The 26,893-nt window shown below is 43.0% G+C and overlaps 1 protein-coding gene across 1 annotated transcript in view; it reads left to right on the top strand.

Annotated features, from left to right (window-relative positions):
* Positions 1-7,744: 7,744 nt before the first annotated feature.
* Positions 7,745-26,893, top strand: part of HNRNPLL (heterogeneous nuclear ribonucleoprotein L like) — a 29,193-nt gene continuing 10,044 nt past the window's right edge. Inside the window, exons 1-6 of the mRNA XM_032184111.1 lie at positions 7,745-7,977; positions 15,341-15,459; positions 16,678-16,915; positions 21,686-21,771; positions 23,991-24,087; positions 24,176-24,248. Coding sequence (XP_032040002.1) covers positions 7,768-7,977; positions 15,341-15,459; positions 16,678-16,915; positions 21,686-21,771; positions 23,991-24,087; positions 24,176-24,248 — 823 coding nt within the window. The 5' untranslated portion in view covers positions 7,745-7,767. The remainder of the gene's footprint in view (positions 7,978-15,340; positions 15,460-16,677; positions 16,916-21,685; positions 21,772-23,990; positions 24,088-24,175; positions 24,249-26,893) is intronic.

The raw sequence follows: 26,893 nt of genomic DNA on the forward strand, positions 1-26,893 counted from the left end.
TCGCTGGCACGGGGCTCATCCTGCCTGCCTGTCCCTCCGGGTAATGCCTAAAGGTAACCGAAGTCCCAGGGTAAGACAGGATGATAGATATCAGCCAGGAGACCCCGGAAAAAAAATGGTGTTAGAAATGCTTCATTGCAAGGAACTACAGCTCTTTTCACTTTTTTTTAATTATTATTATTGTTATTATTAGAGATGCAAACTTTTGATCTCAACAGTCCACTTGTGCAGGCGTCAGCTGTGCAAACCTTTAAAGTGTTTGTTCAGTGTTGCACTTGCAATGTTTCTATTTCTCTACCTGAGGCTCTCACGGCCTTTATGTAAAGCTCAGAGCACGTACTTCAGTAAGCCTTGTTATATTAAAAGCACAAGTTTGGATTACCAAAAAAAATGTATCCCAAATTGATGCAGCTACCTTAGAAATGTGGGGGAGGCTGTAAAAAACCTTCCTCTCCTGGAGAATTAGTTTGTGCTAGATAAGTAGTCTTGCTGGGATAATTACGATTCCTACTCAGCAGCAACTCTTCTTCAGCACAGACATCACAAGAGGAAGAAAAAAAACCTTGAAAGTTTGCTCATACATATCATTAAAATGAGTTACCCCAAATCGCTGTGCGGCAGGCGGCTGCCTGCACGGCTCAGCTGGGCGATGCATGACTGCTCCTAAGAAGCAGAGTGTGCAACGATGAAGCGTGTCACCCCAGGGAGTGCATCAAGGACACCCTAAGGACACGCTTCACCAAGTGTCACTTCCCAGCCAGGCCACCGGGGCTCTCAGAGATTCAGCAGCCGCGCGCCGCAGCCCTGGGTTGTGCACACAGCAATTCCTGCGCTGGCCGGAGGAGCAGCCATTCCACAGCTCCCGTGGAGAGCTGTGTTGCAGTGGTGTGAGAGAAAAAATTGGCTGCATTCAGGTACCTATGATGCCTTCACTGAGCCCGATTTCTCCACCCCCACCACGACATTGTCATTTCGGCTGCCAGCAGCAGGCAGCGTTTAATTGATATGGGTTTAGGTGCTGTCAGTTAGGGCAAAGTGAAAGTGGGTTTTTTAAATTATTTTCCTTTTTCTTCCTTGTGAAATCAAAGCAAAAGAAGCAGTGCTTGGGAACCTGCCCCCTCTGTTGCAGCTAAAATTTACATGCTGCCTGGGAAGGTGGAGACAGTTACACTACAGGGACATCCCAAAGGGTTTACGTGAAGGTGTCACAGCTAACAAGGTGGAACGATCTGAAACATCTTGTTTGGCTTCAGTCAGAAGAGAATTCTTTGCGATTAGGACAATATTTTAGTGATAATCAATAAAAAGGGTCTCACACACATAGCACAATGGCACAGTGCTCGGGTAGGGAAATTTTTGCCCTGTATCCTGTCACTGCACAGGCCTCCTCACTTACCAGTCAGCTCCAAACCCACCACCATTTTTTCCTGCCACAGCAAGCAAAGTAGCCCAGTGACACAGCTCCATCCTGGATGGAAAGAGACAAAGGAGATGGGAGATTAGAAATAAAATTTGATTTGTGGGAAAGCACCATGTCTTACAGACATTCTCTCGCTTAGACACTGAGCCTCATGCTCCAGTTAAGTTTTCACCATCAAAGGGCAAGACATGGGTGTCTGAGAAAACCACATAACATCAATTAAATGTCTATTTTAGAAACGCATATCCTTTCTGGTAGGTATTCTTCAGAGGAGCTTACCGAGCAGTGATTCTGGGAAACAAACCCTGTTTCACGAACTGGTCACTGCTCATTTTCAGAACCGACTGCACAACGTAAATCCGGAGCAGTGACCCCCTTCTGCCTTGGGGGATGCAATGCTCAGGACCAAAACATGTTTCCAGAATCTCTGTCTTTAAAACAGAGCAGCTGTTCTAAGAGGGGAAGGACAGTCCTGGTGAGCTGTGCCCACATCTTGGAGTTCAGCTTGTAAACAAGAACCAAAGCTGGAAAAAGCAGAGGAGAAGCTTCTTCAGGATTATTTGGGGCAAGCAGCTCTGCAGGGAAGTTTCCTAGGATAGTACAGCAGCCGTGGCTCTGCTGCTTATGTTAGCTACCCCATGGCCCTGCTGCCAGGAGAGGGTGTGAGATGGATGCTCCGAGACCCAAACAAGGCACATCTATGTGGTGGTGTTGCCCGTCTCTTCTGGAGCTGCTGACAGCCCAGCAACCTGCCAGCAAAAGGAAGAGATTTCAGAAGTGCAGTTATCTCATGCAACTGCCCAGAAGAAGCAAAAACCAGAAAACCAGCCTCAGAGAGGGATGTGAAAGTGCCATTGCTGTGCGTTGGAGAACTTGCAGTGTCTAGTATTTATGCAGAGAAAGGTGATCGTAACCAGAGAGGGGAAGTACTGATGAGACAGATGTGTTACAGCGTTCATCCAAGACCGAACACTGGCAGCCAGAGAAACAGTAAAGGTGAAAATCAAACAAATGTACCCAGGCAGGAGCTGTGACACCGGGACTGCTATTTTTGTTGTGGCTGTGTTAGCAGAGGCCCCTGGGCAAGCGTAGCGGCTTTGGTCTGCTGCTGAAGCCCTGCTGCACGCTATGTCTGAGAAACACCACAGAATGACCACCAGTCTGGTCACCTGTTTATCTCTTTTAGCAACAGATAAACAGATGTGCCAAGATTACAAAGGAAAAAAATCGAGTGTGTGAAGCCAAAAATGTCTATAATGCAAACTGCTAAGAGGCAAATGCAGGCTGATTTTGCCCCTGTGTCCTTATCCTGCTGTGGTAAGGACTTTATTTTATCACGGGTGCCCGGCTTTCCTGGTGTACTGGACAGGGTGTGAACAAGAGCTTGGTCTTTGCCTTCCTCCCACTCGCCCAGGAGCCACGCACATGCTTGCAGTTCACTCCTCACCTCTTCCGCTGGTGACAGACAGATTTGTTTTCTTCTCAGTGTGTTTTGTTACTGTAGGGAAGTGCATCGCTGCTGTGCAAGGTGAGCAGGTGCCGGGGCCTCCTGCTGCAGAGGACGGGCATGTAGACAGCTTTTGGCCACAGGTACTCTTAATATTTTTTCAAGGGACCGTGGGAAATGCCTAGGGCCTGATAACATGGATGATGCAAATTTATTTAATTCTGAGATTTTCAGCCCCGGTGTAAGAAAATGAGGAATAAACAGAGAGCGGCTGGCTGCGGGCAGCTGGTCCGTGTACCCAGTCCCTGGTCTGAGGAGAAAGCAAGGAGAATTAAAACGTCTTTTCCAAACAAATAACAAAAAATATATAGAAGTAAATTTCTCTATCTATCAGACTACCACAGCTGTTTATTGACCCGAATGCACACAGATTTAGGTGTTCAAGCCAGCATCAAACATGCTGAGCAGGCACGGTTTGTCTTGACAGTACCTAGTCTATCGCATGCTTAGTGCTCCTGTTTTTTTACTTCAGAAATCTTGCACCAAATTCACAAGATTAGGCATCTATAAGCTGCTAGCAGACTGCAAAGAGAGATTGCTTGCCAGTGCTGTCCAGCCTAGAGGAGGGCATGGATAAATCCAAATCCAAATAAGCGCTGAGAAATAAATTTCCAGCTGTTTGTCTGGGCTTGATGGTGTTTTCCTCACCCCTCTGCAGCTGAGGCAGTGGTAACTTCCAGAGGCAGGGTGGGCAGAGCTGTTGAGACTAAATAAAAAAAAAAAAAAAAAGAGCAAAACAGCAAAACCCCTGCAGATTCGTGCCACAGCTGTAGGTAACGAGCACTGATGTAATTGCCCTTGACTTTGCTGCTTGCCAGACTTCACAATCAACCTGCGTGCTACATACTTATCTTGGATATGTTACTGGGTCAGTCCATCAGCCCTCAGCAGCCTTGAGTTTTTGGCAAAGGGGATGAGTTGAAATGACTAACATGTGAAAGCCACGCTAAGCAGTGCTGTTGGAAGGGAGACCTTAAGCCTTGAATGTAAGAAGTCCAGCAGTGCAGAGCTTCCCAGGGGCTGTCACCCACCACTGCAAGCCGAGACCCTATCCTTCAGGCATTAATGGGTCAGAGAAGTTGAGTTTTGGGTGAGCAAGAACAAAGCCCTCAGCAGCAGAGCCTCCCCTCCCACCAATGGATACTTTCACGGGTAACCAAGGTGCTTCTACCTGTGCCTCTTAAATCAGAGAAATGATCACTATAGGAGAACCATCAAGGAGGAAAAAGGTATAAATGGGACAAAAAGGAAAATAAAAGAGTAGACAAGAGCCCACTTAAGGCTATTTATGAAAGAGAAAGGTAAGGGAGCAGCTTCTGACTCAGAAAATCCTTAAACTTCTGGCTAGTGGAAACTACAAAGCATACCTGTGAACACTATCTCCATACATCCCATTTTTTTCCATTTTGCCATGCACACCTGCTGCTGGCAGCTCTCCAGGACAGGTCACTGCCTTCCCTTTGGTCTGGCACACTTTTATGTCATCTCTGATTGACCCAACCAAAAAGCATAGCCTGGGTCTCAGTGTCATATCACCCCTAACCCACTCAGCACAGTAGTGTGTGATGGCTGAAGAGCTCATTTCAACTCACATTTGAGAGTCATATCCAGACCATGTTTACGTGTCACCTTCTTGTTAACGTCCCCCGTGATTGTCATCACTGAATCAATGTATGGTAGTTGTTTTTCGCTTATGACCAAGCAAACAAAACCCTTTTTCCATTTTCCTTTTTCATTGCTCCTTGCATTTTTGTGGCACCTACAAACAGAGATCTTAGTACTGAAAGTGTAATATGTTAGCGTGGCACGTGTAATATGAGGTATGGCAATGTAACGTGTTAGTACAATCCTCACCACAATGAGCTAATAGCTTCATGGAATGTAAATTATGGTAAAGGATGTAAGAAATACACGGCAGCAGGAGGAGAGAAGTGGAGAGAAAATTGTACTGGTAATGACGTGTTCCCAAACTATGTTCATAATTAGGTGGTTTAAATTTCTACAAGGTTTGAGGATTTTTCTTCATGTCATTGTTTTGGCCTATATGTAATTATTTGGTTGTACTTGACTGCATGGTGGCAGGTAAATAATGCTAATTGCTTTTCTTATTGGAGGGTAGTGGACTGAAACCGTGACTTCTGTTTATCAGCTCTGGGTAATAAAAATTGTATGGAAAGAACTATTTCAGGCAATTTTGGCAGCTTTCATCTCCTCTCTCTTCCATAGAAAAGCAGCAGGTCTGACAAGCAACATAACAGCAAAATCTGACTGCTGAGTCAGATGCTCGGTTTCAAACTTACATAACTGGGATGTATTTCCATATTCCCTCCTGCCTTTCGTGTGCATGAAGCACAAACAGAGGGAAGGACTGGTCCAAGTCTGCTCGCAGTAGCTTAGTGCAGAAGCCAGTGTTGCAACTGAAATAGGAAAAATATCTTGACATCTCCACTGTGGAATGATTAAATACCACATTATGTCAGTGAAGCAGTCTGCTACCAACCATGTGCTGCACAGAAGCATGCTGAAACTTTTCTCTGAACGCTCAGTAAATACAAATTTGGTCAAACAGTAAGTCACTTCTTGATTTTCAGAAAGTAATTACAAATACACGGGGGAAAAGAAAATTTAATTAGTAGAGAAAATTATCGCAGCCTTTCAATGCCATTTTCTGACCGTACCTCTGGTACATTCTGTGATTTCTCAGGCTGTTATTTTTTGCAATGATACGGTGCAAATGTCTGCTAAAATCCCACAGTTCTAGCACATAAAGCTAATTTACCAGAAACTTCATATGGCAAGTAGGCACTTATGTCCAAAGCAGAAATATCGGTAGGGTAACATATGTTGTGTATTTAGAAATAAGTCAAGTGCCAAGAAAAGTAAGTTTCATGTCTTCACAGACACCGTGTTCCTCGTTGACTGCTTGAACCTGAACAGACATACATACAGCTTCATATGTGGCCTGGATGCTCTCAAACTTGTAACAGGTATTTGATAAAAATTAAAAGTAAGCATGAGAAATACTGAAAGAAAAACAGGAGTTAAGAAACAAAGACCAAAGAGAAAAACCAAGAAGATGAGAGGCGCTGCGAGGGAGGTTAAATCAAATGTATGTGTCTGCAGATGGCATGGTGAAATGAGCTACCTGAGAGATGCAGATTCAAGTCAGGTCAGGCAGAAAGAGAAACCGAGCCTGGGCCTCCCACTTCTTGGAGGAATGCCTTCACCAGGGGGTTTCAGACGAATAGAAAATGTGTAAACAGCAAACCATTTGCTTTCTTTTGTAGCCTGCAAGCACCGTTTCAGACTGAACAACGTTTTGAAACAAGCATTTTTATTTTTTATATTATTTTTTTCCCCTCCCCTAAACAAGAAGAAAAGAATAACGTTTATTTTGGCCGCCTTCTGAATCACTTCCTTTGCTCTCACTTGGCTGCTGAGCTGCAAAACCCATTCCTCGCACAGCCCTGCGCCCGCTCTCCATTGACCTACTTTCAGCCACATCCACCTGGGCCTGGCAGCACGATCTGCTTCAGCCAAAAAGCACCGTGAGGCCCTTCTATCATCAAGAGCCTTCCTCCAGAAGGAGGATGGGGACTGTGACAGAGATGGGGACTGCGACAGACAGGCGTGGGCTGCGAGACACCGTCAGCAGCACCTCCCTGAAGAAGGGACCCATCTCCTGGTGGCATCGCCTGGGTGAGGTGTGCTGTGCCACCAGCACACGGCAGCCCTGTCACAAGGCGTAGTGCCAGTGATGGAGCCATGGGGGTCACAGCAAGGGTGCAGGCAGCTCTCCATGCCACAGCCCACATCGGTGAGGCGTTGCTCTTCACCTGGAGGCAAGGCGTGGGGAGCTGGGGGTCGCCCTCTTCTCACAGTGACAGGACCAGAGGGGATGGCCTCAAGTTGCACCAGTGGTTTAGGTTGGAAACGAGGAGACATTTCTCCTCAGAAATAGCCAGGCACTGGGACGGGTTGCCCAGGGAGGTGGTGGGGTCACCATTCCTGGGGGTGTTCAGGGAAAGGCTGGATGTGGTGCTTGGGGACATGGTTAGTGGGTGATGGTGGTGCTTGGACCAGGTGATCTTGAAGGTTTTTTGTGACTGATTCTGTGGTTATGTGAACACGGGGCCACGCCAGCCCACCGGGGCAGCCCCACGAGCTCCCTTTCCTCAGGAGGAAGCTGAGTGCCGGGCACGGAGCCACCTGCAGCAGCCCCAGCTCCCCTCAATGTCTCCCCGTGACCTTGCCGCTCGCCGCCGTGCCGTGGCTGGGGAGAGAGCCACACGGGCTCTCCTGCCCTTCAGCCTGGGCAGCGGGCGGCTCCCGCAGCGTGCCCTTTATCGCTGGGAGCCGCCGGGAAGGAGACAAAGGCGGCTCCGGCTCCGCGCGAGGGGCCGGGCGCTGAGGAGCCGTTGGGGCCGCCCGTTGGGGCCGCCTCGCGCTCCCCCCGCCCACCCCCGCTGCCGAGCCCTCAGACATCAAAGCGCGCAGCAGGCGGGAGGGGGGGAGGGCGGGACCGAGGACCTCGCGGCGGGCTGACGGGCGTGACCACCCACCAATCACAGCAGCGGAGTCGGGAGACGGGCGTATCGTCTAGCCAATAACAGCAGCGCCCTCTCTCCCGCCCCGGCTCGCAGCCAATCGCCGCGCAGATAGCCGGCGGGGGGGCGTGACCCGCTGGCGGGGCGGGGAGGGGGTGTGCGGGGGGACGGAGCGCGGAGCATCTCTCGCGGGCGCCGCCGCCGCCGCCGTGAGGCGCCGCTCCCGGCCCCGCTCCTCACGCTCGCCGCCGCCGCCCGGCCCTCGTCGTTCCGCGTCCCCCCCGCACCCCGCCATGTCGTCCCCGTCGTCCGGGGAGCGGTACGAGGAGGAGGAGGAGGAGGACGGCGCCTACGAGAGCCAGGCCAAGCGGCTGAAGCCCAGCGCCGCCTCCGCCGCCGCCGCCGCCGCTGAGGAAGGGGAGATCGAGTACAGCGGAGCCGAGGAGGGCGAGAGCCGGCGGGACAAGGCCCCCCCGCCGCGGGGAGGCGGCTTCTCGGGCGGGGTGAGGAGATTGGGGGGGTGCGAGGGTCCCTCTGAGGGGAGAGGGGTCCCTCTGAGGTGAGGGGGGCTCCCTGTGAGGGGGGGGGGGCTCCTTGTGAGGGGCTGAGGGTCTTATTTTTGGGGCTGGGAGGCTGCTGACCCCCCCCTCCCCAAAATATACACCCTCTTTTCCATAATAACCCCCCTCCCCTATCAAACAACCCCTCCCCAAATCCCTCTCCCCCCTCATTTCCCCTCAGGGGGCTCCCTGCTGGATGCCCGCCGCCTTTTCCCCCCTATTAAATCTGTGGGGTTATAACGGGGAGGCTCCGCTTTCCCCCCCCCCCCCTCCATGAGGCGCAGCCTGAGGGAAAGGAAGGGCCCTGAGCTCGCTGGGAGTCCGCCAGCCCGGCGCGATTTGGGCTCTTTTTTTTTTTTTTTTTTTCTCCTTTTTTTTTTTTTTTTTGGTAACAGTCCGAGGCTTGCCTCCGTGCCGTGGGCAGCTTCTTGTTGTTGTTGCCTTTTGGGATATTGCCATCGCAAGTTTTGTGCTCGCCCTGTTGCTGGGTGTAACTATAGAAACGGACGGCGGGGGAAGAAAGCGAGGCAGAGGGTTTGCTTCCAGCCTTCTGTTTTACCTTATTGTCTGGCAGCACACGGCAGCGAGCCTGATCGTAAGTGGCTGTCGCCTTTCTAAATCTGCTCGTTCCTCTGCTTTCTCCCCACCCCCGGCCACGAACACGGGAGATCACTGTACTTTTTTGCTACGTTTTTCGTGAATTTTTACCTAAGTATCAGGATGGTCCCTGATCCACCCGTCTGGGCTAACAGCGCTTTTGTGTGTACCCTGTGGTTTCTTACTTCGCTAATTGTCCAGATGCTGCTAAGAATTTCTTCTTCTTGATGGCACTTTCTGTTTCCTACTTGAGAAAGCAAAATCAAGGAAGCATTGGCTTAGTGGCAGACCTGGCAATTTAGAGTACTTCTGTCTCATGATTTGACAAAATGAACTTGATCAACACCAGGGTAAATCAATGAGAGTCTCTTTGCTGTTGATCATCTCTCTGCAGGGTTAGTAGAAGAGTTCCCTGGTATGCTGCAGCAAAGTTGCACCATTTGAGAGAATAATCTAAAGTCTATGATTTCTTGTCACAGAGAATCAGCTCTGTTGCAGTGAAGCCTCAGCAATGTGCCCTGTCATAGAGGCTGCTAGGCTGCTTTGAAATTAGATCTTAGTATGAAAAAAAGTATGCTTGCTTAAATTATCTTGAAGTTTTGTCATTTAGGAGAGCTGGACATCACAGGATGTTTCAAGTAGGATCAAGGTACTGCTGTTGCGTTTCTTCTTTTCTTCAGTATTTTACAAAATCAGCTAGTTCTTCTTTCAGCTCTTCAGCTCCTCTTTCCTTCAGCTCTTCTTTCCTTCATTTTGGGGTCTTGCTTTGATCGTCTTCATCTTGATCTTAGTATCTCAGTTTATCCCAGTTAACGCGCAGGACACACAGCCATGCCCCTTTAGGTTACACAAGTACAGACTATATACAGACTTTACATTTTGGATTTAAAGAACAGCAAGTGCTGAGTCTGATGAGCAAAGAAACAGAAGCAAGCATGTAGGAAGTCTAGAACATGAGGACTTCCAGGCAGCGTGTTGAGTCAGTTGCAGTGTGCCTGAAGGAAGTGTGGAGTTGCCGATTCTTGTTCTCCTAATGCTCTGTAATGGTTTGCTGGCAAAGCTGTATTGACAGCAGCAGTATTGGAGAGGCACCAGTTGTCTTGATGACAGAGATCGAACTAGGTTCTTAGGAGCAAGCTGTAACATCAAGGGGGTACGTGAAAAACGAACATCTGAGTGCTTTTATTAGTAGTTCTGTCTGGGGCTCATGAGAGGAAAAATGTCAGTATCTACTCATACTTAATTCGTGTGAATTTTAGCTTTTTCACTGATTTAAAAAAATGCAGGAAATTGATATATCTTTTTCCTAAGGCATATCATCTTCCTTTCTGACCCAGAGAAACATCCTTAGCAGGTGAAAAGTATTTCTGGTTCAGGGCGAAGATGTAAGATGGCGGTACGTTGAGAAGGGGAAGAAGTGCAGGTAAGCTGGGTTGCTCAGAAGAGCAGAAAAAGAGTAAGTGAAGGTGAGGCAGGAAGAACTGTAGGGAGTGGGGAACTAGGAGGGAAGAAGGGGAAAATGGATGACGGGTAGAAAGAGTGGTTAGAAGTCTGCCTCAGTGTGTATCTCCTAGAATACAGGCTGTTCCGTGGTAGAACCTGTCTAGTGTTCCCTTTGTCGGGCTACGTTTATTGTCATGGCATTTCCTTGTTCCTCTGTGATTGTTTCATCAGGTTGAGTAAGCCCTTCATGCCTCTAAGTTCTGTATTTTTGCAAATGGGTGCCCTGGAGAGCTGCTTTTGAAAGTGCTTAGAGGGCCTTTCAGCTCCATCCGCTCTCCGTCCCTGAAATGTCTTTTCTTGATTAACGTTGCATTTATATAACCTCATTTTTCTCTAGTATCCACCTGCCTCACTGTCTCCGACATAACTATTCTTAAACACTTCTGCGAAGTAAAGAGGATTTAGTATCCTTGTTCTTGCATTTGGGGAAGTGTGGTATCTAAACATGCAAGAACAGGTTACTGCAAGGTTAGATAGGGATGTGAACTTGCAACGTTTCAGCTGCTCTGCTGAAACTTCCGATGTGCAATGCTCTCTCTCGCCTTGCAGTAATGGAAACCAACTCACCTCAAAAGTCGATTGCTTCATGCATGTCACAGGCAGTTGCAGTAACGGTAGCTAGATGGCAACGAGTTCAGATCCTGGCCTGTTTTGTGGTAACTTGCTCATGCATCCGTATATCTTAAATGAAATACATCCTAGAAATCTGTTATGGATCTATTTAAGTATAAATCGTCCTCCTTCCTTTGTCCTTTATCAAAAAAGTGCCTATTGCCTTCAGGCTAGTTGCTCTTCATCTTCCAGCACTTCAGGTATTTATGACTGGTAATCATTGCCTGCTGATGCTCGACTTTTATTTTATTTTTGGGAAAGACGTATTTGGATTGTGCTGAACAGAGAGGAAAATAATGATTCAGAATTTGCAAAAAGGGGTCAGAGTGCAGGTACTGTGCTCTGTAGTGGCTGCAATCGCTGAAAGGACCCCATGGTAGGGAGTGCTAGGAAGAGCTATGTATTAAACAAGAGAAATTAAATATCCCCAAACTCCACATCTAAAACAAAACTGAGATTGCCAGGTAACCTTCTAGTACATGGATTGTGACTAGTCTTAACTGCTTTATCTTCCCTGCTTTTCCCCCTCTCCCCACCAAAAACCCCACCAACCAACCAAAAATCTAAAACCAACCATCCAAACAAGCAAGCAAACAAACAAAACCAACAGGATATACAAAACTGGTACGTTCTTCTCCTTCAACGAACCTTAACTTGCTTGGTTCTTCTGAGACCCTGCCTTATTTCACCCTATACTGGGAATACCCTTGTTGCTGCAAAGCTACAGGAATTCCAGGTGGCGTGGGGAGAGGTTTCTCCTGTACCTCTGCAGGGAAGAGACAGAAGTGCTGAAGTCGGGGAGGTGTGCTCAGCAGGGATGGTACGACGATGCGAACGGCTTTAAGTAATGCCATCCTCAGGTAGTACAGCTGGTGGTGGAAGAGTGTGCAGGAAACAGTGCCTGTCTGCTCATGGGAGCCTTTCTTTCTCTGTCAGGCAAGCGAGACCCCATACAACTGGAACCTTGTATGATTTTCTTGTATTTTTTTTTTCCTTTTCTGAACAGCAAATAGTTTGTTAGCAAGAAACCACTGATATATTTTTAAAATGTTGCCTAAAAATATGTAGGTGAGTAAAGAAAGGAAGTTAAAATGCTACTGTTCTTCTTCGGAGCTGTTTCCGTTGCGGTCATATGCATGTGAAGTAACCAAGCACATGAGTGTGATGAAGTTATGGCAGCACTTTCCTTCATGCCTCATCTCTGGAAGCTCGGTTTCAGCGTTAAGCATTTTTAAGCTGATGGCCTCTTTCTTGAGGTACTTTTTCTGGTCATCTTACTGGTCTGGAGCACTTAGAAAGGGAGTCTGTTGCCATTCTCCATTTAATAACTGCGTTGTCTGCCCAGCTAATGATTCTTCAAGAATTGTTATTGAGCTTTCAAAAGATCCCTTAGGCAATGTATATTTGGTGAGTGCAGCAGTAACGTTAGCTAATCTGTTCTCCTGGCTTTGGTGCAGGGCAGGCGTCACGTTGGAGTTCAGCGCGGGGTTTCTGTGCCATCGTGGGAGATGGAGTTGCTGAAAGCCCCCTTTGTAAGCAGACAAATACCGGTGTTGGTTAATCTGTAGGTGAGCAGATGCTTTGATGTAACCTTTGTGTGCTACAGTTGGCACAGAGATACAGTTTTCAAGATACAGTGGCTGTGAGATCATGGTCAAAGTCCTGTATTTTTCACCTATGGGAAGAAAGGTGGCCATCAGCCGGATGATTTGTGTACGTTCTGACCTTGGCTGTGAAGACACTTCACGCTGACAGACATATTTGCTTTTTCATGTGGTCTCGTGGTTTGATTTCTCCTTTTAGAGGAAATCAGGGAGTGTTCTAGATTTGCTCGATACTGCAGCTTGGTAGCTACAAAACTCGTTTGACAATAACACGTATGTCTGTCCTTCGTGAATACTTTTTTGTGCTCAAACATATGCCCGTGGCACGTGTCGGTGTCGTTCAGCAATGTGCTCTGTGAGCACTAGTTTGTGGCTTCCTGGTTTAGGAATGACTTGTGCTCGGTTCTCATGCTGCTGCTTATTGCTTCTGGTTAGAAGCTATCTTGAGTAAAGCTGAGGCCTTCTGCTTTGGCCAATTGCACCTTTACTGGTTTTATCTGTGTTTCTGAAACGAGACAGTGATATTTATAGAGAAATGATATGTAGACAAGCTCTTAATTTCATGGCAAATTACTGAGATTTCACTGTTGTTTTTTTACTTCATGCTTCTCTGTGTTACTACAATAGCAGCAGTGTTATGACTTATTCTTGCTAAATATCCTACTAAAGCATGCACTGTGTATGACGTTAGGGGAGAAAACACTTGGATTTCAAAGCCAAATTTCTGTCTTAACTATAAAAGGAAGCAGAATTTGTATTTGCTGATGGTTCTGAGATCAGTTCCAGCTGAAGCAGGGTGGGTACCTGTACACGTGCATGTAACTCAGGTGTAATGGATTCACAGATACAGGTATAAAAGTATTTCTACTAATATTAGGAAGCTTTTTATCTTGAGTAGGCAGATCTAAATGACTGCTAATAAATACAAAGGAAAGTGCATGACAAAGAAACATGAACTAGAGCAGAAGATGAGCTGGGAAGGATGGAGACAACTTTCCATCAGGAAGCGTTCTTTGAAAAGCTTGACTTTATGGGGGTGCTAATTAACTAAGGTAACTGCTTTAGTCAGTCTTTGTTTTGGTGCGGAAACCAGTGCTTATAGTTACCAACTGATAGATAGAGAAATATTTTCACGTGAGGTTTCTTGAAGACATTAAAAGAAGAAGCAAAGGGGGGGAAAAAGTGCAGTGTCAACCAGGATCTTGATACAGTAATAACTATGCAGGGCAATTAATAATTGATTTAATAACTTCTAAATAAAGCAAAGCTGCCTGCTAGCTTAACATCTTAGAGTACTAGACTTTGCAGGAAAAACGGGTAATTAGTGTTTTCTCTTGAAGGTTTCCGTAGGTGCTTCTTTCAGCTTAGAAAAGCATGTGTGGGTAAAGAAGAGAGAAGCTGAAAATAAAAATAACTGTTCTTTCTGCAATAATCTCAGTACCTGCAGTTCAAAGAGTTACGTTTTTATGACTAACTTGAACGCTGTCGCTGGTAATAGACCTCAGCTGGTTAATTTGGGATATGTGGTATCTTAGGTAAATATCAGCAGTCGTGTTTTCCCACAGTTGTCACAGCTCTTATTTAAAGAAATGTGTTGCTACTTGAAATGCTTTCGTAGCGCAGATGACTAGAATGTGAATTAAGCTTAAAAATCGTGCACCAGGTTGTTCTGACAAAGTCCCAAATCCTGGCTTACAGCTCACAAATTCTTGATTGAAAGAAAAGAATACATAATTGCTTTGGGAGAGCCGCGTGTGGAACACAGGAGTTAAGTGCACGGGACTCAGTTTGTAGTTACCTGGGGCGTGTTGTTGCCTTGACTCTAGTACAAAAAGATAGGGAAGAGAGGAATGTCTGTAGCAGTAGTGGCAATCATTGTGGTTACCTAATTACCGGAGCTGAAAACTCCTTTGGGCTGCAGATGGGAATCTCTCTAGTTCCAGAAGATGCTATATTCCTCCTAAAAATAGCGAAAAAATCAGCAAGACTTGCTTCTTAGGTCAAATGCATCGATGCTGTTGCTAAATTTCGGTACAAGAACTTGACACCGCCTTTACCTGTGTTAAATCCAAGTGTTGCTAAGTACTGTGTAGTTCATGCAGTCTTTATTATGTCTAATCCTTTTTTTATTGGCTAACATGATTTCATTCTTTTTTCCCCCCTTGGTTTAGAACAAATAAGGTGCATTTCAGCCCTCCTTTAGGCTTCCCGTGGAAAGATGAGCTGATGGCAGGCCAAATTTGGTCACACAGAACTGAATGTGAAGCCGTTTCAGCACTAGCTCTGAGAAATGTTTGTAGTGGGGTTCTGTGTGCTGATGTGCAACGGCTGCAAGTATTGATGATAATCAGACTTGCAATGAAAAGAAGAAAAGTGCCCATATGTGTCAAAGTTGAGAGCCTTTTAAAAGCATGTATGAAGAGCATTCAGAATTGGAAAGGAGTTCTGGTTCAAATTCTATTTCAGGTATAGGACTGAGCTGGCATTTTCTTGCGTTGTGGGGTACAGCTCTGCATATAGTAGGAAAATAATCAATTTTGATTCAGTTTTCTGTTGGCCCTTATTTGTTCTTGCTTTATTGTTTTTCCCTCTCAGGAAGCAAGACTCCTCTCAAACAAACATTGGCATAAACAAACAGGAAATGTGTCAGAAATGTTTTCTGTCGTGCGTTTCCAAATATCCTTTTCTGTTTTGGAGAAGTGGGGTGAAAGACCTTCAATTCAATCGAGTTTTAGTATATTTGTTTCATATTAGAAAAATCTTGCCTGTTAATTAAATCTGCAAATAACTTCATTTTGAGTAGGCTTCAGCAACTAAACTTCGCAGTCCATTTGGAAAGAGGAGTAGAATTGTTTAAAGTATGCTTGGATTGCACATTTAGATGCCTACTTCTGGACCCGGCATTGTGTATGCCAAATAGTTTTAGTTAATGATAGCAGTGTTCCTCGTTCTGTATTGAATTTTAAATGTCGCTGTTCTGTTGTTGCTAGGATGCAGGGGGAAGTCATCACAAAGTCTCTGTTTCTCCTGTCGTCCATGTCCGAGGGCTGTGTGAATCCGTTGTGGAAGCAGATCTTGTGGAAGCTCTTGAAAAGTTTGGAACCATATGGTAGGTCGAACAGTGTCCAGTCATGTCCCTGGACGGGTTGAAAGAATGACTTAAAAATCACTTAGACCTCTTTAAATACCTTACAACGGCCTCTTTGAATCCAGAACTTAGTTGGTAGGAAAACGTAACAATTTTTTAGCTGCATAAAGATTCTCTTTTTCCACACAGAAGTCTGGTTAAGCACACAATGCATGTTCTAGCATCTGCTGTCAGACCTCAGGAGCACAGCTAATCCTAGCCTGACGTATGAGCTGTAACAGAACTGCAGAATAGCAGGAGAGTGGCTGTCTTGACATAAATGGATATACCAGGGATAAGGATGTGCCACAAAGCAGATGAGGTGGTTTTTTTCCACAGGCTTTGTATGGGAGGTGTGCTTATGATAGTTCCTTCAGCGTCCAAAGGTTACATACCCTAAACATTCTTCATCCGTGAGCAAAACAATAAAGGTGAATTGGTAGAGACAGCTTATCCTGAGTGCTTCATTCTGGAAGCATGCGTTTCTTTTCAATTCAGTGCTCGTAATGAAGTTATATAACATTTTGTAAATAGTACAGTGGTATTTTTTGCTGCCTAAATATTTAAATAACTGAATTACACTTCTATCAATATCTTAAAATAAATTAATAAAATGAGCACAAGCTTTTTAAGGAATACAGATAGGTGTGCTTTAGGCTGAGAAGTTTATTGTTCCAAAAACTAAACCTGCTGAGGCCTCTTGGGTTTGTCAGTATATTAATTTGGTTAACTGTTGGTTAACTGTTTGGTTCTGTTTATTTCTTCTAAGGTAGTTTTGTGTCAGAAAAAGTGTATTTTTAATCTCATAGTAACAAAGGTGTTTAGTTTCATGTACCAGCTTTGAATGCTTTTTGTAATTTGCATTTGCTTTGATCCCTTATGTTATAAATGTCTTTAACAAAATTAAAAAAAGACAAGGTAGTTCTAGTAAATGATTACTTAATCATCGTATCGGTTGAACATTCATTTGTATTTAATGTTTTCAGGAAAACTACTGCTCGTTACTTATTTTTCTAACGGATGCATTTCTTAGTTTTATGTGAGTGCTGTAGAACTGTGTGACCTGGTTCATGAAAGGGAGACCTTGCTTCCTTTTATGTCCTAGTTTAGACTTCTTCAGAAAAACGAAATTACCTATGACACTTACTGGATTTCAGAGTAAGTGTATGAGAGAATTTACCATAATGTTTCTCTTACCAGCTACGTCATGATGATGCCATTTAAGCGCCAGGCTCTGGTGGAGTTTGAAAACATAGAAAGTGCCAAGAAATGCGTAACGTTTGCAGCAGATGAACCTGTATACATTGCTGGACAGCAGGCCTTTTTCAACTATTCAACAAGTAAGAGGATTACTCGGCCAGGGAACACGGATGACCCATCTGGTGGAAATAAAGTTCTCCTGCTGTCCATTCAGAATCCTCTCTACCCAATTACAGTGGTACGTTGTTATTATTATTATTTTAATAGTAAAAGGCTGTTGAGGAACAACCTGTTACATTATTTCCACTATGTCCTATTTGTTAAAATTCTACACTGTCAAGCTGAGTCAGGAATTATAGTCACCTACCAAATGTTTACATCATCTTCATATAAGTAACATGCAGATTCTGGGGGAAAAAAGTGTTTTGTTTTTTTTTTGTTTGAGATGGTTCAGTCCTGTTGTACAGATATTTTGCAATACATTTAAAGACTCCAGTGGTCAAGATTTTGAAATGTTTAAGTTGCTTCATACTTCAGAAGTATTTCCAAATGTGTTACCATAACATCAGGAACGTTGTTTAGCTTTTAGGCCCTGAGGCGGGTATGTTTAAACAGCGAGTTGTTTTTCCAGTAAGGAAGGTTATTCTACTGCAGCTATTCATTCTTAGGTATTTTTCTGTGGAAAATTGAAACCTTCATCTGTTGATGATCAACTACAGTTTGGTAGAATCTTCCTCACTTTTTTTGGAGGGTTGATACGTTTTACTTCTCAGTTACTGTAGTCGTGGTATATATACAGTTGCATCCTAATTTATTGTCATCTGTTTATGGCAGAATTAGTTGAGTTTTAGTGATACAGAAACTTTTTGCTAGTATTTAATGATACATATTTTCTCACGCACTGAATGTTTGCTTATCTTTTTCATAGCAATTTACAACCTCTGTTGAATTGCATAGGAATGCTTCAAGGGAAAAAACAAGTCTGCTTAAAGCAGACTTGTTACACTGTGATATATGTATGATATAGGCATAAGTTACTTGTTTTTAGAGAAATGTATAGCCATAGGACAGTAGGGATCAATTGAAGTGCTTGGGTTGTGTGGAGCCATGTAACTTAATATAAGTGTTCTATCAATGGCGCATAAAGCAGAATTTATTAGCAGATTGAAACTTAGCATTCCTGGAACTACATAATTATAAACAAACAGTTCCATATCATGCTTTTTGCTTTGTTTTGTTGTGAACATAGATAAGTTTTTGGCCTTTGATTCATTAGCACATGGTGAATTTTCTTTTTTCCATCAGTTTTATTTGTAGAAGAGCATGACAAGGTATGAGTTGCATTTTCATGAGGATCTAAAAATACACCTGCTTTGAGCTGTGTGAACAAATCCATTGAGTAAATTGAATTACTCTTTGCACATGACTGTAAAACAGATTTTGGAAACTGTTTCATTCATGTATTTTAAACTTGGTTTGTAAAAGCAGCTGAACTCAAAGTAGATGCTTGACTAAACCGTGGAAGCAGAAACATCAGACTTGGCTAGGGGAGTTTCATGGAAATTCTGAGCATGAAGCCTCTAGCCCAGCAGCTCCTTACAAAGAAAAACAAACAACAAAAAAGGCCACTTTATTTTTCTTCCTGACTGTCCAGAGTATACGAATGAGCACTAAAAGCAGACAGATTTCCAAAATTAATTGCAAGCACTAGAGCTTGCACTAGTCTGCACAGACAGTGCAGACTAGTTGAATCATAGCCACTGGGAAGAGCAATTTTGGAGAATCGCAGAGTGGTTTGCGTTGGAAGGCACCTTAAAGACTGTCCAGTTTCACCCCCCTGCCATGGGCAGGGACACCTCCCACCAGCCCAGGTTGCCCAAAGCCCCATCCAGCCTGGCCTTGAGCACCTCCAGGGATGGGGCATCCACAGCTTCTCTGGGCAGCCTGTGCCAGTGCCTCACCACCCTCTGAGTGAAGAATTTCTTCCTAATGTCTGATCTACACCTACCCTTTTTTAGTTTAAAATGATTCCCCCTTGTCCTATCACTGCACTCCCTGGCAGGGTCCAGCTTCCCAGCTTCCTTGTAGACCCCGTTAAGGTACTGGAAGGCCGTTATAAGGTCTCCCTGGAGCCTTCTCTTCTGCAGGCTGAACAACCCCAGCTCCCTTAGCCTGTCTTCACAGGAGGGGTGCTCCAGCCCAGCTGGAGGTAGGTGCTCCAGTTACTTCAGGATGCCTCAGGCAAAGTGGCAAAGTCTGCATTATTGGAGAGGAAAGGGGGAAAAAAAAAAGCCAAACACCCCCTTTTTCTTCTAAATTATTCTCTCCTAAGTGTGAACTCTTCTACAGGTTTCTGTAGATGATTCTATGATACAGTTAGAAGATGCAGATGAAATATTGTGACCAGTTTTAAGTGGCAAGTCTAAATAATGACAACAAACTGCTCAATAGTTCTTAAGAGCTTCTCTTTCAAAACAACATACGTTGTTTGCAGAGAAATTAGTCTGCTCAAGGGCATCTTGTGGAAGAAGCTAAATTGTTCTCCAATTTTGCTGCTGTTTATTCCAGCCACTATAATTATGACTTGCTTCTTTTCTAGCAGATTTATTTTATTATTTTTATTTTTAGAGGCGTGTGGCAGGGAAGGAAAGAAAGGCAGGTTAACTGTATTTAACTCCTAATTGCTTCTCACCCCTTGTTGGATGGAGGGGAGGGTGTGTTTTGAGAATGTTTGTGCCCAAGAGGTGCCATATAGAGCTCTTTGAAGTTCTGTTTCCTGATTTATTTCCACGTGTGCAGACCTTTGTCAAGGATTTGTGTTTAAGAACAGGCAAACTTGTCTGTTCAAACAGACATCAAAGTGACCTATGCCTCTGCAGTCTTTATGAGTGTGTTCAGCTCTACCTCTGTTCTTGCCTCTTAGGTTTAGAGGGTGAGTAAGAACTTCTGTACCTGCATGAGGAAAATGTGGTATGCCTTCGTAGTTGGAACATTTTAAATTTAACTATCGACTTCTTTTGAGATTAAGTTGCTCTAAGATTAAGATGCTCTAGTGCGTAGGTAATGTGGGCGTTAAATCTTTATTTGAAATATGATCCCACATTTCTCTATCTTGTGAATTACTTGGTTGATTTGATAATCTGAAGTATCTGAATTAACAGATTAAAAAAAAAAAAAAACAAACACCTGTCTATGTGCCTGTTGGTTAACCACACAAATGGTGTTTTGAGTAGAGCTTAAATTTTGAAAGAACTTTTTTTTAATTAACTCTGAAGGAATCTTTTGAAAGGTGAATTCTGAAAGAAAGGCATATGCCATAAAATTACTGTCTTCTGGAGCTGGGAAGTCTTTGGGACTCTTTTCTTCCAAACAAGAAGAGATGGAGTGCAGCCATTTGTGCTATTCAGTGTGCCTACAAAATAAAAATAGTTTCATTTTTATGGGTTAGGACATTTAGAATCCCTTCTAAAAATGTCTGTCCATTGTCTTAAAAACCTAAGGTTGACAAACTCCTTTACTTGCTTCATTTAGCTGTGTAAAACAGTCACTAGAGACTAGAGTGTCTGGTGCAAGGCCCCTAAACATGGACAGATTTATTATTATTATTTTTTTAATGTGGCAACACATCCATATATTAAGGCTTGTGGTACTTTTGTATGAGCCAGGAGTTATGCCACTGCAACTGTAGCCAGCAATAAGATGCCCTTTTTTCTGTTTTTTTTTCTACGTGTATGTCTTTTAAGAAATTCAGCATGCTCCCCTGCCCTTTGCTTCCCAAGTGCTATCTTATTCTGCAGAAGCTAATAAATGTTACACCTACTCCCTTCTCTCTCTTGTTTCCCAAATAAACCTGGGGATGTACACTACATTCTTGGAATGAATATGATTTAGATATATAGAAAGGAAGGGAAAAACAGATCATAGTAGAGTGATTCACTGAGATGTCAGTGCCTTCACCTGCTAGGGTTAACTACAAAACTGGCTGTCTAGTCAACCTTCAGTGCCCTCAAGTCTTTAAATGTGATCTAACAGGTCTGTTGTTTCAAGAAACCATGGTTCCAAGGTTCTTAGCTTCTCAAGGCCTGTTCTTCAGATTTCTGAGTGTGGGTGTATAATCACGATTAAAAAGATGCATTTTTCGTGGCCAAATTCATGCCTGAGTCTAGTTTCTGGTACCATTATGTCTGAATTGTGTGTAACGGACAGTTTGAGGTACCGTGCATCAGATCAAGTCAGGCTTATGAGGTGTTAGGAGTAAGACAAGTTTCTGTCCTTAGTGTTTGGTTCCCCTGCTGCACTGAGAATGGACTCAAATTTTATTGGTTCCTTTTAATATAGAGAAACGCTTGTGAACGCATTGCTCTAACAGTGAGTTTGTATGAATCCAGTGCTCTCTCCCAGAACTTTTCTCTGCCTGAAGTGGGGAAACGCAGCAACTACTTAGTGTCTTTTAATTTAGGTGAATAGGGTTGAAATTCTCATTTAGATAAGCTTCCTAAGGTTGTACTGTGAACTTCCCTACGTGACTTTTCTGAAGATGAACAAGAACAATTAAAACCCAACAGTAACAAAACCAAAATCTCAGTTGCGGGGGTTTTGAGAAATGAACTGTGCTGTAACTACAATGCCATCTTATCTCTGTTTGCTTTGGTGAAACTACTACAGTGAGGCTACAGCGTGTGATTCAAAGGCAGCACCAGCTTGGAACGTAGATGCAGTTATTGCATTTTAGCACTCTTAATTTAAGATACTTGTTGTTAAACTAATACTTGTATGAGTACTTCTTGTGTAAGTTTTTTCCTGTTTTTGAGTTTTTGCTGCCTGTGTAACACCATCCTATAAAAATGCTAATTGTAGAACTATAAATTGTATAGGGAAAATTGTAAATGAAAAGTTAAAAAGCCTTTTCTTTGCTTTTTGTCACTTACATGCTAAAACAAGAAAATGTTCTGTGAACATAAATTCTTTGAAATTTAGCTCTAACTGGAAGTTTTTTCTTCTTTCTTAGGATGTCTTGTATACTGTGTGCAACCCTGTTGGGAAAGTTCAGCGCATTGTGATATTCAAGAGGAATGGAATACAAGCTATGGTTGAATATCCTTTTTGGAGTGTGATTTTTTTTTTTTTTCTTGTAGGTTCTCTACTGCATATGGGGCTTTAACATGAGAATCACAGAAAAATACAATGTAATTTTGAGACAAATATTTAGTTTGTACCCAAGACATTTTAATTTCTGATGTGTATAAGACAAAGCGTCACTCATGTAATCATCATAGGAAAATGATTTGTCAACAGTGGTCTTGATAACCATGTTTATACGTGACCTTAAGGTAATAACTGTTCACATGAAATATGCCGTGGATTTAACAACTCATTAGGCAGAAAAGTTTCATGTCTTCTAGCTGTATGGATTCTCAACAAATGGGTAAGGGATTCTTCAAACTTCTGAAATAGTTCTAATATAGACTGCTGGTCTTACTGTTTTGACTTCAATGAAGCACGAGACCAGCTTAGGCCTTCTTAACCAGTTTATTGGGTGTTGAGAAAATTCCCTGCTCTCTTTTCTTACTGTTTACTGTATTTGTGGAATTAAGTTGTACATCGGATGAATGCTCAGACTTGTTAATGTGTTATTGTGGTTTGCAGAGTACAAAGTCTGATATGATTAAGCCTTAGATTATAAAACTCTAAGACTTATTCCTAGAGATTGATTGCCGTCCATTTCTGTAGCTGCTATTTGGAGAAAATTGTACAGGAATCTCAGGTATTGTTCTGTGATTTCAGGTACTACCCGTGTGGCAGGCTTCATTGGTGCTCATTTTAGTGCTTCAGTAGTGATCATTTCTGTAACATGTCACTGATTTAACTAGTGGCTGCGCTGATGATTTGTCAGGCAAAAAGAATTGCCCTGAATTTCATAAAAGCAAATGAATTGCTGTTTATCTGTGTAGAAGGCTTAAGCCGTGCATCTTAGCAGGATCTTTGACTTCCTATGGTCGTGTGGTAAGTTTGTGGCAAGCAGCGTTGTTTGGGTTAGGTGGCTTGTTGTATTGTTGGGGGATTATTCTGTGAAAGATTAGGGAAGTTGTGGGGAGGATACTGCACGTGTTCTGAAAGTACCGTATTTCTGCCCTTTAAATGAAATTCTGCAACATACCTTTTAAACAAACAAAAAAAAACAACACCAAAACCAACAGCAATTATTAAAAAAAAAAAAAATAAAGAAGAAAGAAAACCAACCTTGCAAATGTATGCGAAGTATAGGTAGCAGTATAGATACACAGTTGAAGGGGCGATGCTTCAAGACAAGACTTGCCTGAAAGGTTCCAAAATTTACTCAAATTTCAGTGATAATTGCAGTACTCTTCACTTCTGCAGATGTGGTCCTACAATTCTAGTCAGCACACAACTTCCTAGAGGCTTGAGAAGCTTAACTTTTCTCACTCAAACCTTTGGCAAACTTGAGCTAGTTAAAGTAAATAAATAAATTCCACTGCAAGCTTAGGTCACAGTGGAAGAAGTTGGGCTGAATGAATTTGGTAAAAACAAAAGGGACATGGCATTGAAACAGAATACTTATGAGATTTTAAGTAACTATATCAAGTGATGGCACAAAATGGTCTGCTGCAGGGTTCAGGACTTCTGGTGCAGTATGTTGCTGAATATGTATGAGATCATGGATTTCTGTGAGGCAAGGCGCACGTGCAAATTTCTGATAGTAATAGAACTAATCTTGGGGTATGCAGAGGATATGAAATAACCTGCTTGTGGGAGCCTTGAGCAGTGGATTTAAAGCAATCTGCTTATTGTGTTGTTGATTGCAAGATGTCTGCTGGTTCATTCAGAGCATCCCTTTTGGTTCTGTGATTGTTTTCTTTGGCGAACAAGCTAAAAAGGGTTTACTCAATTCTTTTCACTGTAAAGGAACTGCTGACTTCATTAGACTCCCTACCCACATGTCTCTAGCTGCTGGTAGCTGTGAGAAGGGATGCATTGTCTTAAGTCACGCCTTCTCACCCACAAATTTCCATCTCTTTCCCAATGATGCAGCTTGATTTTTCCCTTTTGGTTGTGTTTCAAATAGTCTATTGCTGGTAGCATCTATCTCCTCTGACTAAACTTACTAAATCCACCAGAGTATCCTTTTCAAAATAACATAAACTCAGAGCATCAACAAAATTTACATTTGTAAAGAGTTTAGAGTTCTTGTATGGTTATAGCGAACTATCTGCAGGCGACAGAAATAAATCTATTTCAGAAGAAAGGGATGTGGATGAGACACCTTGGGAAAAAATCCTTAACATGATGTGCATGTTTGAATCAGTGTTTTGTGCCCAGAAGGCAAAGGCAGCACTCAATGGAGCAGATATCTATGCAGGATGCTGTACACTAAAAATTGAATATGCAAGGGTAATGCTTGGACCTTCTCTCTTACTTTTGCTAGCGAAATATTTATACTCCAGACTTAACCTTTTTCACTTTTACTTTATTCGAACAGCCAACTCGACTTAATGTCATTAGAAACGACAACGATAGTTGGGACTACACTAAACCGTATCTGGGCCGACGAGGTAGGTTTCCGTACGTTATCGCGGTAGATGTATGGCTATACTAATGACAATCCTTTATACGTGGTCAGGCTGTATCGCAATAGTCATTTCAAAGCGAGCCAGTGCTGCTGAAGGCTGTGTTCACAAGCCAACCTGTAACCCAGGAAATTAACCCTGAGCCCTAGTGCCCCCTACTGCCGTGTGCTTGAGCCACTTAGTTCAACAAGGAGCCCACACCTGCAAGCACCTTCGCAGTTCTCAAGGACTTGCATTTCTCCAAGCAGCTCTCTCTCTTTGGAGGAGAGGAAACCTGGTACAGACTATTCCTTACAAACTACAAACTTGCACACTGCTTCTCCTGCGAAAGGACTCTTTTTTTTTCCCCTATGTTGGACGAGGCATTAAGAAGGATAGAGGACTTCAGCAGGCTGACTCTACACTTCATCATGCACCACATCGGCATCAGCAAAACCAAACCAAAACAAAAAATCAAACCCTCTGAAAAACCTCAGACTTGCAATTCACCTTGTCTGCATACTGCATGCACCACCACCACAAGTTTTAAAAGGAGGACACTTTTCAGTACTTCAGATTTGCATGGGATGAATAACATGATAGACTGTACCCACTCTGTTCAAGCTTGTATGTATGATGGTCTTATTACCCTTAAAATTAAAACTGAAAAATTGAGAACCTCCAAAACTAAGAACCTCTCTTGTTGATATCATTGACATTGTAATCTTATTACTTGCTGTATATGAGAGTTGCATTCAGTCTTAAGAGTGTCAATATTGTCTATTAGCAGGGAAGTTTAGTCCTGACCCGTAGATAGTTGGAACTGAGCAGTGCAATATCAGATAGGTCCCCTCAGTTATATTTAAATATTAAAACAGGGAGATTCATAATTGATACAGGCATACTGTCTCTTGAGTACTCAGCTGTAAAAACTACCGAAGCTTGACTCATGTCAGTGGGAATTATGACTATATATGTAAAGACAAACTGCTGTGTAGCCTGACTCCTGTAAAGCATTTATTTAAAAATAATCTGTAAATACTGAGTGCAGTGTTGAGTAACTTATGTACAATAATGTGTGCAATGTGAAGTTAGAAAAGTGAAGACAATGTGTCCAAGATAGAGTATCTACCTATCAAAGGCTATATGAGAGCCTGGGCTTTAGCTGTCTCAAGTGACATGCGCTTTCAAAGTAATTCTGCTGAGACGCTGGGCTTGTAAAACTGTTGTACGACTCAAAACATAGGGCTTGAATTTTCAGAATGAAGTTCTTGTAAAAAGTTAACAAGGGAGCTACAGTATTGGTTGCAGCTTGTATATTATGACTATTTGTGTGAGGGTGCAATTTTTTTCTCAAATTTCAAAACGCAACTTTGAAGAAAATCGAGGACAAGAAAAAATCATGAGGGATTGGATATGAAAATCTGAAGGATTAATATAACCCTCGTATCTTCTGATCATGGCGGTGTTTGGAGGGTGACTTGTAATATGGTGCATGTAATTGCATTATGTAATTGGCCTGCAGATATGGCTGTATGAACTAAGTGTTCCCCAAGGAAAAAAAAAAAAAAAAACAAAAAAAAAAAAACAAAGAAACAAAAAAAAACAACAGTGGAAAATGAAAAACTTGAGAGGTATAGCTTGCTCTTTCTCAAGAACTCTTACTCTACTCTTTTGTTTTCCTTTTTTTGTTACTCTGAATGCCATTCTCTGTTTGGTGTATATCACTACTGCACATACGTGAAAAATGATTATATTTGTATTACGTAGCATGATTTTTCATTTAGTGTGGCCCACATCCATTTGTCTGGAAAATGAGAATGTAAACTGTTGAATGAACACACTGAAAAGAGAGCAGGTGTCTAGAGCAATTACGTCCGTGAAGTAATCCAGGACTTGTTTTGATTGAGTTCTGGTATGTGTGCTTCAACTTGCTCTTGCAGCAGCGTTGTTTAGGTTTTGAACTTAATCTGACCCAAGCTGTAGTGGTCTGACTTCACCAAACAAGATTTTAGTCCAGAGGAATTCCATTCTGAGGACAGGCATGCTAATGCATCCTTTCAGAATTTCATTCTGCTCCCCCTGTGCTTTTCCCCTGTCCCTCATGCCCCCCGTGTTGTGTTCCCCTCCACCCCAAAAAAAAACAACCAAACAAAAAAAAAGGACACAGAGGAAATGTGTTTTCTTAATGATATTTTTTTTAAAGAACTCTTTTCTCTATGGTAACAAATTACTTACTTCCCCTGAGTATTGCTGTGCTTAAAAAAGCTTCTTAACAAGTGCCTGGGGCTCTGAGCCCATACTGCATTAGACTGAACAAAAAAAATCCACCTGTCCTTTAGTATTCTACTGGCTTTTAGCCAGAGAGTTCAAACTGTAGTTTGGAACATTTCTTTTGGTGGTAATAACAGGGTACTCAGCAACTCAGGGACCTGATTTAAAATAAAAATAAAAATAAAAATAAAAATAAAAATTGTAAATCCTGAATGAAAAGAATCTTTATTTTTAACACAGATCAGTTCTTATGTTCCATTGCCTGTTTGCACAAATGTTTCTACTGGCGCAATGAAGTTAGTTCAAGGAAGGAACAAGCCTGGGGAAACGAGAGGGTAGTGGACTGCTCCACCACCAGGAGGAAATATTTGTCAAAC

The sequence above is a fragment of the Aythya fuligula genome, chromosome 3, assembly GCF_009819795.1.
Source record: "Aythya fuligula isolate bAytFul2 chromosome 3, bAytFul2.pri, whole genome shotgun sequence".
In the NCBI taxonomy this organism is placed as follows: Eukaryota; Metazoa; Chordata; class Aves; order Anseriformes; family Anatidae; genus Aythya; species Aythya fuligula.